Raw genomic sequence first — 13,717 nt, 5'->3', positions numbered from 1 at the left:
CAGATGGAGAGCTGAAAAAAATTCCATACATCAGGGTTGTGTGTCTTTCATAATTTAAGTGAAAGTGTAGTTTTAATTCCAGTAAAATTCTTCAATGCAGAATTGAAGGCTGAATTAAAATGGAGTAAAAAAAAGGGAGTAAAATTAAAGATTGTATTAATTTAAACTCAAAACTCAAAACTAAAATAGGTAAGTATTTGTTTAAAAAAAGTTATATATATATATATATACACACACACACACACCGTTGAAGTCAAAAGTTTACATACACCTTGCAGAATCCGAATCTTTTTCACACAAAAGATGTTTACATAAAGTCCACAAGAGGAAAAATTGTGAATCTATATTGAGGCACGTTTTATTATGAATGCTCACACTTTATTTTACCTTATTTGGGCTGATGTCCTGCAACACCCGCTGAATGCTATGAAACAGCTTGGAAGATCAAAGACAATTTTAGTAATAACTCTTATTGGATTGGTCTGAAATAATAAAGTCATGTACACATAGGATGCCTTGAGGCTGACTAATTCATGGGTTAATTTTCATTTTTGGATTAACTATCCCTTTAAGCCTGCTGTTCTTCAGAAAAACCCTCCTATAATTTCTTTGGTTTTCCAGCATTTTGTGTATTTAAACCCTTTCCAGCAATGACTATATTATTTTGAGATCCATATTTTCACACTGAGGACAACTGAGGTACTCATATGCAACTATTACAGAAAGTAATAAAACGCTCACTGATGCTCCAGAAGGAAAACTGATGCATTACATTTGCGTTAAGGGGGTTAAAACTTGTGTACATTTTCTTATTTTGGCATATCATATATATCACAAGTTACCCTGATCTTCAAATTCAAGAAGTTAATACATTTTACTGTTATTTTCTCTTGTGGACTATATGTAAACACCTTTTTATGAAATATCTTATTCAGGTCAGTACTAAATAAACTAAATATGTTTATTTAGTTTTTTTAGGTCAGTACTAAATAAACTAAACAACATGCATTTTGTATGATCCCCTCTTATTTGGGTAAAATAATTAACATTTTACAGATTTTGCAAGGTGTATGTAAACTTTTAACTTTAAGTCCTTGTTTTAAACGTTTTGAAAAAAGTTAAATATTTCAGAATATTTCAGCCTTTCAAAAAGGTTTTTTGTGTTAGCTTAAAATATATGTATATAAAATATAAATGTTAGATGGAAAAAAATTAACAATTCTAAATGTTCAAAATGTTGCACCTGTGATAGTTTAATGAGATGACATGAAGTGGCCTGTTTTTAGCTGCATTGTAAATAAATGAGCTTGAGCCAATTTTTGCACATCCCTGTTGCAAGTTTTATGAGCAGTAGTGCAGAGAAAAGTACATACGACTCCATGGCCTCTTTTCATCCAGACAATGGTGAGCGAAGGGTTTCCAATCCAAGCACAACTGAACACGGCATCAGATCCTCGATCTACCTGAAGGCTCTGGGGTTCAGCAGCCAGACGGGGCCCAACTACAACAAAAATACAAACACAAATTCATTCAGTTTTGGTATATGAAAAAGAACATTCATGAAAGAAAGTCGAGTGAATTTGAAATGACAAAACATCCTTAAATTAATCATATTTTAATAAACTATTCCTTTAAGACATCAGAAAAAAGGAAACATGCATGCAGCAGTTACACTCACAGTAAACATCCACGTTACGGCTGATGTTGGTGTTGCCCAGGGCATTGGTGACCTCACAGGATATTGGCTCGGTGAAGAAGGAATGATCAACCAGCACCTCATAAGTGTCTCCCGTTGCATCTGTGATCATGCTTCCCCCCTTCGCCCATCTAATTATCCATCAGAGACAAAAACAGAGCAAGAAAATGAGCAAACCTGATGGACGCTGCCAAGGCTTTTTTCCCCAGATCTCATCTAAAGATCAAAGGCGACAAGAAAGGTATTTTTTCACAGGCAAATGACCGAGATCATGTCTTATTTGCATGGTGTACTGAAACAACAAAAGCAGCTTTCAGAGTGTCTAACGTAATTTTCAGGACACCACGTTTTTATTTGGGTTTTTTCATTTCCGTGCTGTCGGCAGGCCGTGTCTTGTTTGGCGGAAGAATAACAGGAACACATTAAGAGGTTTTTAGATGCTGCCTCTATCATTGGCACCCTTTGATGTTGCGGTCATTATAGTGAAATGTGAAGAGGAAAGTGAGAAACCATGGACGACGCAAGCGAATGCTGCTGCTCCAGCTTCAGACGACGAGATCAAGCACTGAGCAGATGGACTTTTGTTTGCATCTGTGAAGTTAAAGTGCACAGTGCTTTTCATTTAAATGTATGGGAATGTAAATGTGTAGCTAATCCAGCGGCAATTGATTAACCATCAAAAGCGTCTAACGTGAAGAGATTACTCCGGATCACAGCAGGTCTCATCACGGATTCAAACGAACACCAGAAAAGACTTATTACATCCTGTTAGAAAAATTCAATTTCATCAATTCCAATAGTGCCAGTAGTCAGCGTAAGCTGTTTATGAAATTATTTTAATCCTGTATTTGGTGCTAAAATAGGAAAAGTACTGTGAACAATTTCCATGGATCTTCGACATTTAAGTGATTAGCTGTCTTACTTTCATTTAATCAAGACCCAGAGCAGTAGGAGAAATTACAGCATCCTCCTGCCAGGGAGACACTTTCTTTGGCTCAGACTAGGGCTGTATCTTGACATATTCGAAGATAAAAAACATTGTATTCTACGCAGAGCTGTGACAACTTTATCTCGGAAAGGGACATGAGAATAAAACAGTAAAGTAACCACAAATAAAACATCAGAAAAAGCTGTCCAAACCTCAGCCAGAAAGACAAACCTGGCTCCCAAGCCTTTACTATACACAGATTAAATCCATGTGTTTACTGCTTTCTTTACATAATTCAACAGCAGCAGTATATGGACAAACCCTAGACTAAAAAAAGAATCCTCTAAAGGTGTAAGCCGATACAACACCCGTGGAAAAAGCAATTGTTTGTTTTTTAAGATGCCACAGGAGGGCTGTCTGTGATCGGCCGCATTTCGAATTAAAACACTGGGCGGTAAGAACCGTCTCCGCCAAAACAAGCAATCAGCCACGTGGACGCTGATTCCCACCGATGCTAGGCTGCAAAGCCACATGTTCACATCAAACGTTCGACACGCCCAACAGAGCGTCTTCCATTAGACACTTCAGAGGTGACAAATGAGGATGAGACAAGACAAATCACCCACGCCAGAACAAAGCCGCCAACACCAGCGCTGACAGGAAGCCCCTGAAGGGACACGAAGCACATCCTTTATTCACAGGCAGGAAAGTGACGTGCCTGACTCCATCCATTCACGCCCCACTTTTCCGTCCTCAGAGTTCAAGAAGAAAACAAACAATCGTGGCCCGAATTAAAAGACTTTTGCTCTTTTCTCTAGCAAGGCTGTGGCTACATTTTGGAGCGCGGTGGCTTTTATTGAACTCTTTATTGAACGGCTTCACATTTCAAGGTGTTATTTGGTGAAGAGAAGTCTAGGTTTAAGATGAACGAAAGGCCACATCCTTTGAAAAGGAAGAGTGGAAGTCTTTATGCGTTTTCACTTTCACTGTGGATTTCAAATGCACTACATCACATACATATACACTGCATCCCTGCGACAATGTGGAGTTTTCTCTACTGAGTCCAGATCACTGGTGTCACAAATGGCAGTTACAGTACTCTCAGCAATTGTATATTAGTAGTGATGCTTAAGCAATATCATATGATATGAGCAAGACAATTATGATTTATTTCAAAATGATAATGACATTATTTACAAAAGGTTCATTACTTTTTCCATTTTTTGTTGCACAAATGAAACTAGTTCCAATCAAAGCCACAACCGAATTGACCGTTGTGATCAACACATTGTTTCAAAATGATTCAATGATTAATTCACTTGTTTCATTCTTTGTTTGGACGAATCGTTTGATTAAATGTTTTAACCACTCACTTATAAAGATGTTTAAATCCTGAATGAATCAGTGTTTGAAGGAATCGGACTGAATTATTAACCTGTTAACTGTCACCCAGTCCAGTATACGGGACACCTACGTTTACTTCACTGTATTACAATTAAATCCTAATCAAATCATGGAAAACTATATATCTTTGGAAAGGTCTAAGACTCTTAATCACATACATATACACTGCATCCCTGCGACAATGTGGAGTTTCTCTACTGAGTCCAGATCACTGGTGTCACAAATGGCAGTTACAGTACTCTCAGCAATTGTATATAGTGATGCTTAAGCAATATCATATGATATGAGCAAGACAATTATGATTTATTTCAAAATGATAATGACATTATTTACAAAAGGTTCATTACTTTTTCCATTTTTTGTTGCACAAATGAAACTAGTTCCAATCAAAGCCACAACCGAATTGACCGTTGTGATCAACACATTGTTTCAAAATGATTCAATGATTAATTCACTTGTTTCATTCTTTGTTTGGACGAATCGTTTGATTAAATGTTTTAACCACTCACTTATAAAGGTGTTTAAATCCTGAATGAATCAGTGTTTGAAGGAATCGGACTGAATTATTAACCTGTTAACTGTCACCCAGTCCAGTATACGGGACACCTACGTTTACTTCACTGTATTACAATTAAATCCTAATCAAATCATGGAAAACTATATATCTTTGGAAAGGTCTAAGACTCTTAAATAAATATTTTACCAATCTTTTTTGTTAAAAATTATGTAGGAAAAGTAATAGATTAATTTATGGCAAGAGTGCACCTCAAAAACCTAAATCATAACAGCCTTTTTCTTTATCAAACTTTAGAAATAATCAGAAATTATATATCACTTGAAAACTTAAAATCTCAAAATTCAACCTTTGAAACCCATTTTAAAATCAAAATCATGTTACAAAATGTTTTCAGTCATGAATTATTAAAATGTAAGTTTGGATCATGCACTTTCAAGTCATTGTTCAAAAATGAGAGTGACAGTTAACTTACTCAATGGTTAAATGACTCACTCATTAAGATTATCACTCAACACAATTTTTTTATGATAATTTTTCTAATAAATAGCATTTATATAAATATTAAATAGTATTTAAATAGTAAATACTACAATGTCAGGATATTTATATCCATATAATTTGTGGTGATATGTGGGGTATGGATAAATGTTATATCCATCACTTTTAAATTCTTGTTTAAAGTGGAGTTCAAAAGTATGAATCTACACTGAAAATATGATTCAAAACACTGAATTTAAATGTGGGAGAAGTAGTGACTTACACTATTTTTAAATATTATTCTACCCTATTTGTAGGTCACCAATCAAATCAAGAAATATATGACATTTACAAATAGTCAGAGATTTTCTTAACAAGATTCGAATCATCAGGTTCAACCAACAATTAAATTCAGTCATTCAAATACAACATACTAATTAATGTCCATTCTACTCAAACTAAGCTAATAATATATAATAAATAATTTTTAATGAACAAAAATTGGTAAAAATGCTACTTTTGCACCCCACTGTATTGGCATCAGCCACTGAAAAATCCACACGAGCCGATCTCTAGTGGAGCTACAGTATGAGATCACGTCATGCCAGATTCCATTAGACATAAAAACTGCTCTGCAAAATTATGAAAAGCCATGAATGAAAAATACTCAGGGTCTTAAATGGCCATCATGACCGCCGAACATAAAGGCTTTATTTCTGCTAATTAATTTACAGCTTCACTAATCTCATTTCAAATGCCACTGGAGAACAGTGATGGCTTTTATTTCTGCGAGCGGCTGGACCGGACGCATCCAATAAGAAATGTTACATTTTGTCTAAAGTACAAACAAACAAAACAAAACAAAGTTAAATTCATTTCCATATTTATGTAAACAAAACGAACATGAATAAAATATTGGCTAGTGAAAATAATCCTGCCTCTTTCTAGTGAGGCAGCTCTAATCCTCTCAGAGGAACGGTGTAATGCCCACAGGAAATCTCCCGCAATCAGTAATGACTTTCTTCGTAATTAGTTGGGCTTCTGTGTTCCTGCAGTGTGATTTCAAATGCTGTGTTTCTCCGAGAAGCCAGTCTCCGTGTGGAGCGCTTCCTCATGCTTGATTGATGATTTCATGACATTACATTTGGCCGAGGGTTCGGTCTGTGGCACAGCGTGCATCTGAACACTGCTGGAGTGGGTCAAGGGACAGGAGACACACAGTGTCCTCTGAGCTTTGGAGATTCTTTGTCCAGCTGGCTGAGGGCACAGACGCAAGAGTCTGGTGTGTGCTTCTTTAGACCTCTCTGCCATGAATAATGTATGAAACTCTGATGGGGTGGCAGGTGAGATCATCTCTCGCTCTACGCTGATTAAAAAGATGTTATTTGTGACACTGTCTCTCTCTACGTGTTGAAGACTTTTGAGTGAAATCACAAAACAAAATGTAAAAACACAACAACAAAGAAACGAATAACAGGTTATGTCTGAAATAGTGGTTTTCAGGCTGAAATGATCAAAAACAATTGAGCACTTATGTATGCATAATATTATTATTTACATTGAATATATTAATTACATATATTATAATATTACATTATTTTAAAATACATATATAAATATAAAATTATTATACAAGTTTTTACTTTGTGGCCAGTAATTATTATTATATTTTTTATGTTTGAAAGAAGTCTGTTATCGAGTAAAAATGGTAATATTGTAAAATATTACTGTTTTCTATTTTAATATAGTTTAAAATGTATTTATTCCTACAGTCTTCAGTGTCAAATGATTCTGTTGATTTGCAAATATTTCTTGCTCAAGAAACAAGTGAATATGTAACAAAACATGCATTTATTTCATAAAAATAGACAAAATAAAATAAAAAAAGCTAATTTTAATCCTGGATCACAATTTAATTATTAATAAGCTAATCATAAGAAATTCATAAAATTCATAAGCACCTTTTTTGTTTTTTAACAATGTAAAAGTAAAAATATGCATGAATTTTAAATGTCTCCATTTGCATTTGATTTTGGATCACAAGCTCTCAATGTGTCACAACGTGCCTCTGTTGCTATTTCCATATGATCACGATTTAAGCAAAAACACATGAATTTATCATGCTGCTTTGCATGCATACGTGATGAACATGTGTTCGCATGTGAAATTCATGTGGTTTTTCCGAGAAGGCATCAGGAGAAAAACATTGGAAGATTCTGAGAAAGAAAACCAGTTTCAGGTCTATGTGCGTGTGAGAGCTCTCACCTGTAATGAGTGACGGGGGGATTCGCTTTAGCAGCACAGTGGAACTTGACCAGATTGCCTTCCAGAACAGGCTGCGGTTCCACAGAGAGGTTCACCAGTGGGAAATCTGGAGGAGCAGAGAGGGCCGGTCAACTTCATCTTTCCAGCAAAATGCTCATTAAAAAACACTCGCCAGAAAGATTAATTGCGGATTAATTGGTAAAGAATGAACTAAAAATACTCTAAAAAGTGGGAACGGCTTGATTACTGTTTTTCTCGGTAATGGGAGCTACTTTGCATTAAGATTAATTGGCGCTGCAACTTGCCTTCTAATTGCTGAATTAGAATTTATACAACTTTTAAAATGAGCATGATTAAAGAGAGTTTTTGGTGAAACGAACAAATAGATTGATTACACAAATTAAAAAAACACCAGCCAAATTCACATTAAGCAAAAGCGATATTGAGTTTTTATCGAGCCATTTCAGACGACAATTTCAATTTATTGAGTTGAGGTTAATGCAGTGCTGGAATTCTCGTTAAAAACCAGCAGTTTCAATTAAAACAAAAGAAAGTTTGAAATATGCTTGAAATGAATAGGTTGGATCAAGGCGATCCCATGCCTTACACAAACCCAAACAGACAGACAGGACTGACAGCAGATAGACAGGAAGTGACAGTGGACAGACAGGCGCTGACACTTTCAGAGCCGAAGGAACTGTCTGTGAAGCATGATTGTGCCGTGTGTTTGTTTGGACACAGGGCATGTTGGACATTAACTAGGCCAGCGGTAGAAACATCAGCGACATGCCGACAAATCACAGCGATTCCAGACAGCAGCGGTTCCTCCTGCTGTTTTTTCCCCCCAAAACCCTGAAACTTTAATATGGGAAAAGCTTCTACAATCTGGCCCAGTCCTGTCAAAGCACAGTGGACAGATCTGTCACCTCCCACAGGCCTGAATGTGATTAGAGGCCTCTGGAAAGCCCAGACACAACACTGGGTCTGATTTCTCATTAGCAGTCTGCTCCCGTCACTCGCCCAACGTATTTGTACCTGGGACAGATGTTTCATTCATAATGCCTTATGGCGCGGGACTAGTCATTTAAAACTAACCTGCAGCTTTTCTGCAAAACACTGAAAGGAAGAAGCAGCTCATTCGAACGTATTAGGGAAACAATAACAGCGATACAGTGCGAGTGGTTAGCAAATGAGAAATGGACTACTTGCACAAACTTCTTCCACGTTCTACTTACTGCGCCTTTTGCATGAATTTGTTGTGTTCAGAATGACTTGGAAGTCTGGCATAGTGTGTAATGGTCAGTTGTTTAAAAACTTTTATTATGAAGGGCTGTAACGGACCTGTGTATTTGACAATAGTTTTTCTCAAATAAAACTAGGAAATATTTATATAATTGTTCTCTCAGAGCAGCTCAACTTAGACGCTGAAAACATCATTTATGTATGCGTTCTTCAGTGTGTAACGTTAGTAGATAAAACGCTGCCACTCAGAGACATGCAGAAACAAGCAGATTATTTATAAAGCTGTCTCTTTGCACTTTAATATTTACAGACACAATGTTATCATACCTACTTTTGATTTATCCATCCATCAGATGTGGATCCATCAGCGTGTTTTACATGACATCCTCATTATACTGTAAATTCCATGTTCGCGACTGCACCGGGATTTGCTCTGCATCATGGAAATCATACGACCTTAACTTTAACCCCCCTTTATTTGCATGCAAGGATGGTGTCCGCGAATATGAACGAGCATGTTGGATGTATTGCCTGCTTTTGTAGCCCCTTTGCATCCACATTTTTTGCAAATTGGATCCCCACGTTCATTTTTGGAATTATAACGAAGTAACGTTATTGCCATACTGCAGATTTTAACTTTTTTTCTGCAAGAAAAGTTTTCTCAACTGAACGTGCATGTAAGCAGCCAAGTGAATGCAGAGTGAGGCAGCCAAAGCAGCCCATGTGCAAATGTTGATAACAGTATGATAACCATGCACGTTCAAACCGTGATAAAACGTCATGCCGTTATATGATTACAACCCTATTTCTGGTTATTCATTTTAAATGAAGTTTGCACTGGACTGAGGAATCGGTTTACCAGATTTCTGTAAATCTAAAAAAGAATCACATGCAAATATGCATTCAAAACCTCCACGTCCTCTAAACGTAGAGTCCTGCATCTATTTTGGAAGACTCAAGGGGGGAAGCAAGTGAGTGTTTCCTTGAGCTTGATAAAGCACCTCTTGTCAGATTCCTTTGTGTGGAGTGAGTGCGTTCACCCGACAGAAGCTCACGAGAGGCCCCCAGACACGGCTCCATGTGCACATGTGGTCATTAATTATTCCTAACAAACAGCATTGTTTCAAACCCACTCTTATTTACAAGGCAATTACCTTGAGAAGCAGAGAGCCGCCCTCCTGGGTGCTAATTCGTAAACGAACCAGTGTGCCGAGGCCCACGAGCTAACGGCGTAAAAGATCTTCACACCACGTTCGAGCAAAGGGTCAGACGACATTATCGGCGGCACTTGCTGTGAAGAATATTAGCCAGTTTTACGATAAAATTAAATCTCTTTTGAGTTGTAAGAGGGAGAAAAAACGAAATGCGACAAAGTGAAGTGTAGACGCGGATTGATGTGGGTTGCTAGCTTTGAGAACGCTTTTATGAAATATGAAATGTGTTGTTTAATGGGGAAGTTTTAATTACTTAATGTGGTTCAGAGGCATTGATGACCTTTAAAGAGAGAACATGTGAATGGAAAAAGGAGAGTGTTGGAGATGTGAATGTCAACACGTTGCAGATTAATTTGTGCATCTAGCCTATTAAGATTGGTTGAGTCCAGAGATCCCTATTGAATGGTGTAGTGACAAGAGGAACCACCAAGAAACTTCTCAAAATTTCCATTACTCACCATCATCAAGTCATTTTTTTAAACATCCGCTTTCATGGAAATAATCAATGGAATCTAGAGTAGAATTCTCGAAGGGTGTCAGACTAATTAAAAAGTAGCACCCATATCAATGAGGAATGATACGAGCCCTTAACTCTGGAAGACCATCTGCTCAGAATCAAACTGATTAAAGAAATGCACAGAGAAAGAAATGGGCTCCCCGCTGAACGGATCGGCTAAAACCACTCTGAATTTACAAAGTGGACCTGGTTGGTTTATTCTGGTTTGACGCTGGAGCAGCTGATTTCTTGAAGAATTTCTTCTGCACTTTTAGTCCACCTAATACCTGAGAGCATTTCTGGTGCCTGAAAGAACTTTTAGTTTTCAGTGAATGAATAAAAATCCAAACATAATTACTGTATTACTGTATGTGCACTGTCCATCATATTACTACCATTAACATATTAAATTACGTCTCAAATTTATTTATTTTTTTACTCTTACTATTTGATACTATGATCCATATCATTGTTGTTCATAAGAACAACCCAAGTGGTCATAGAGCAATGGTTGTGCTTCACAGCAGGGTCAGTATATGAAGCGGTTCCTGCATGAACCCCGATAAATAGGGCAGTGCTTTCACAGCCAAGAGCTTATATATGATTAGGAGAAAATGTTTTCTGTTTGGTATGAAGAGAAGGGCCAGAGAATAGCAGAAATGTGAAAAGCAACACGCTTATTTAGGTCACTGGTGACTCATGTACCCACATATTAGCGCTGTTTATTAGTGGTACATTTTAAGCGGAAAGCAAAAACTTCAGACTAAATGAAATCTAAACATTCTCCCATTCCACTGATGAACTCTTGCAACTCTTTCACATCGCTGTATTAGATCAGGACAGTGCAATTTATATCTGTTGTTGTTGGGCAATTACCTACAGACACAGATAAATGGGAAAAAAACAGCATGCAAGATATAATGAAAGCGTTTTCACTAAATAATCTCTGTGAACAGTGGAAAATATCTTCTGTCAGCTCTTCAGATTCTGCCACAAAATGCATTTTCTTCATGGCACCTCACTTAACAGCTGTCTTTTATAAATATTGATGACTTGAAGCATCAGAAAAGCGCTCCTGGTGCCGGATGGAGCTCCTCTGGGTCGCTGTGGCCCAAAGGTTCTAGCACCTCTCTGCTCTGTCATCACTTATTTACCCAGCACATGTTCTTCCAGTGTGTGGCCTACAGCGGGGTCTCCACTTCACTGAACTGCTTCCTTGCGTTAGACCTGCCACATCTCATCTCAAACGCCAGAGCGCACAGGCTCAGGTTAGACACAGCGTAAATTATTCTGATAAAGATGGCTAAAGGGAAATTTAAGTGAGTCTCAATGGATCGTGAACTAAATGAATCTTGACAGTAGCAGTTAGCTTATTTGTGGCAACTTCACTGACTTACACAAGCACTACCAATCAAAACTGTGGAATAATTTAGATTTTACAATGTTTTTAAAATGTTTCTTATGCTTAAGGCTAATTTTTTTTCAATACAGTACAATACATCTTGGGTCATGCATGTAACCATGGTTCCCCCGACAAAGAACGAGATGCTGTACCCCCTATGAGGCACATTGGGGAATGCAGCCTGAATGACCAGTGTCTGAAGCACGTGTGAAACAGAAATCCTCAGATAGCTACTCAGGAAGGGGCTACCAGAAGCAGGACCGACCGAATTACCCAGAACACAGAGAGTGGGCTATCTTCTTAAACCCAAGAGGGGAGACAGCACTGTCGAGGTAAAGACTAAAGAGACCGCTACTTAAACTCTAAGCAGGGTCCGAGCTAGCTAACTATCTTTACTCCAGGAAAAGGGACCACTGCAATTGCCACAAGTAGTGGATGTCAAAGCTGAACTGCTTCAGCTATCCACAGATAGCTATGGTTGGGAAAGGGGTAAATTGCAGGTAAAAACAAAGCCAGCCTTGAATGGCTGTATTTTATGTTAACCAATCCTGCTACAACAGGGCTTGAATAAAACTATCCTCAGATGGCTATAATACATGGTTCCCCAAACCGGGTCATACCCATACGCTATCAAACCATTTTGTTATTGGCCGGAAACTCACAAGAAGGACACTCAGACTTGCAGTAAATTATTTGCTTAGAGTGAACACATAAAACATCATTAGTCCGGAATCAGAGCCTGATGTTAGCAGTGGCCAGAAACATATGGTCTTGGGGGGAAGGGGGTGGTTTGTGGGATAAAGAAGATCAGGAATCACCAGCCTTGGAATGAGAAAGACTTTATAACTGTTATCCACTTTATATTAGGTGGCCTTAACTACTATGTATTTACATAAATAAATAAGTACAATGTACTTATTGTGTTCATATTGTATTGTAAAACACTTTTGCTGCTATTGAGGTGGGATAGGGGTAAGGTTAGGGAGAGGGTTGGAGGTATGGGTAAGTTTAAGGGTGGGTTAAGGTGTAAAGTATGGGTCAACAGTGTAATTATAAATGTAATTACATAAATTAAATACAGATGTAATTACATGTAGTTTTTTTATATACATAAGTACAATGTAAAAACATGTATGTACACAATAAGTACGTTGTACTAAATTATTAATTAAAATGTAAGTACATAGTAGTTAAGGCCACTTAATATAAAGTGGGTCCGAAAGATGTCTGTGCCCTCTTATCTAGTGCCTCCTTTCCACCGCAGGAACTTTACCCAGGAACTAGGGTAAATATCCCTGAACTAAGTACAGTTCTGCAGCTGTTATTATGTTTAAATGAAAACGAAAGGAGGCAGTGGTATTTGATATCCTATTTTGTTTTATTGTAAATATACAGAGAGGAAAATTGCAGTAGCCATGGTCAGCTGACTGATGTTATCAAGTACGCTGCTGTTTGCAGAATTACCGGATTTGCATCTTCATGGACATCACACTCCCGAGTCGAAAGCATAAAGTCTGAACTCTATTGAGGATGCACATCCAAAATCAGCATACTTCGTATTGAGAAACACGCGCAGACCTACGTCACCAGACTATTTGCCTAATCTTCCTGGTACTTTACACCGTGGTGGAAACGCAGAAAGCAACAAGTCCGGAGGGAAAAAAAGTTCCTGGTACAAATGTTCCGGGTAATTTTGGTGGAAACGCAGCATAGCACATACCTGAGACTGGGCACAGTTAGCAACACTAAACTTTTGATCTTGTCTATAAGCCTCAACTTTAGAATGTTCATCCTCCTTAAAAGAGGATTTTGAGTACAGAGGAATACATTTCCTGGAAAGCAGCCTATTGTGCTATTGCCTCCATGAACTTCTCCACAACAGCCTTGTTGGCAAAAGCGGAGCATTGAGGAGAAAGTATTTTTCTTTTTTCCTGATGGCCACAAGGTTGATCCACAAATGTCTCTCCGTAGCCTCCATCACCGCCATTGAATGCCCAATGGCAGCAGCAGTTTGCTTGTGGCACGGAGAGCCAAATCTGTGGTGCGGCACAGCTCTTCGATCGCCTCAGGTGAAAA

The 13,717-nt window shown here is 37.9% G+C and overlaps 1 protein-coding gene across 1 annotated transcript in view; it reads right to left on the bottom strand.

The window, feature by feature from the left end:
- Positions 1-13,717, bottom strand: part of LOC113092598 (kin of IRRE-like protein 3) — a 64,694-nt gene that overhangs the window by 17,433 nt on the left and 33,544 nt on the right. The window contains exons 7-9 of the mRNA XM_026258260.1: positions 7,288-7,393; positions 1,679-1,827; positions 1,374-1,501 (exon numbers count right to left, since the gene is read on the bottom strand). Coding sequence (XP_026114045.1) covers positions 1,374-1,501; positions 1,679-1,827; positions 7,288-7,393 — 383 coding nt within the window. The remainder of the gene's footprint in view (positions 1-1,373; positions 1,502-1,678; positions 1,828-7,287; positions 7,394-13,717) is intronic.

The sequence above is a fragment of the Carassius auratus genome, unplaced genomic scaffold, assembly GCF_003368295.1.
Source record: "Carassius auratus strain Wakin unplaced genomic scaffold, ASM336829v1 scaf_tig00214664, whole genome shotgun sequence".
Lineage (NCBI taxonomy): Eukaryota > Metazoa > Chordata > Actinopteri > Cypriniformes > Cyprinidae > Carassius > Carassius auratus.
This window is presented reverse-complemented; position numbering and strand designations above follow the sequence as displayed.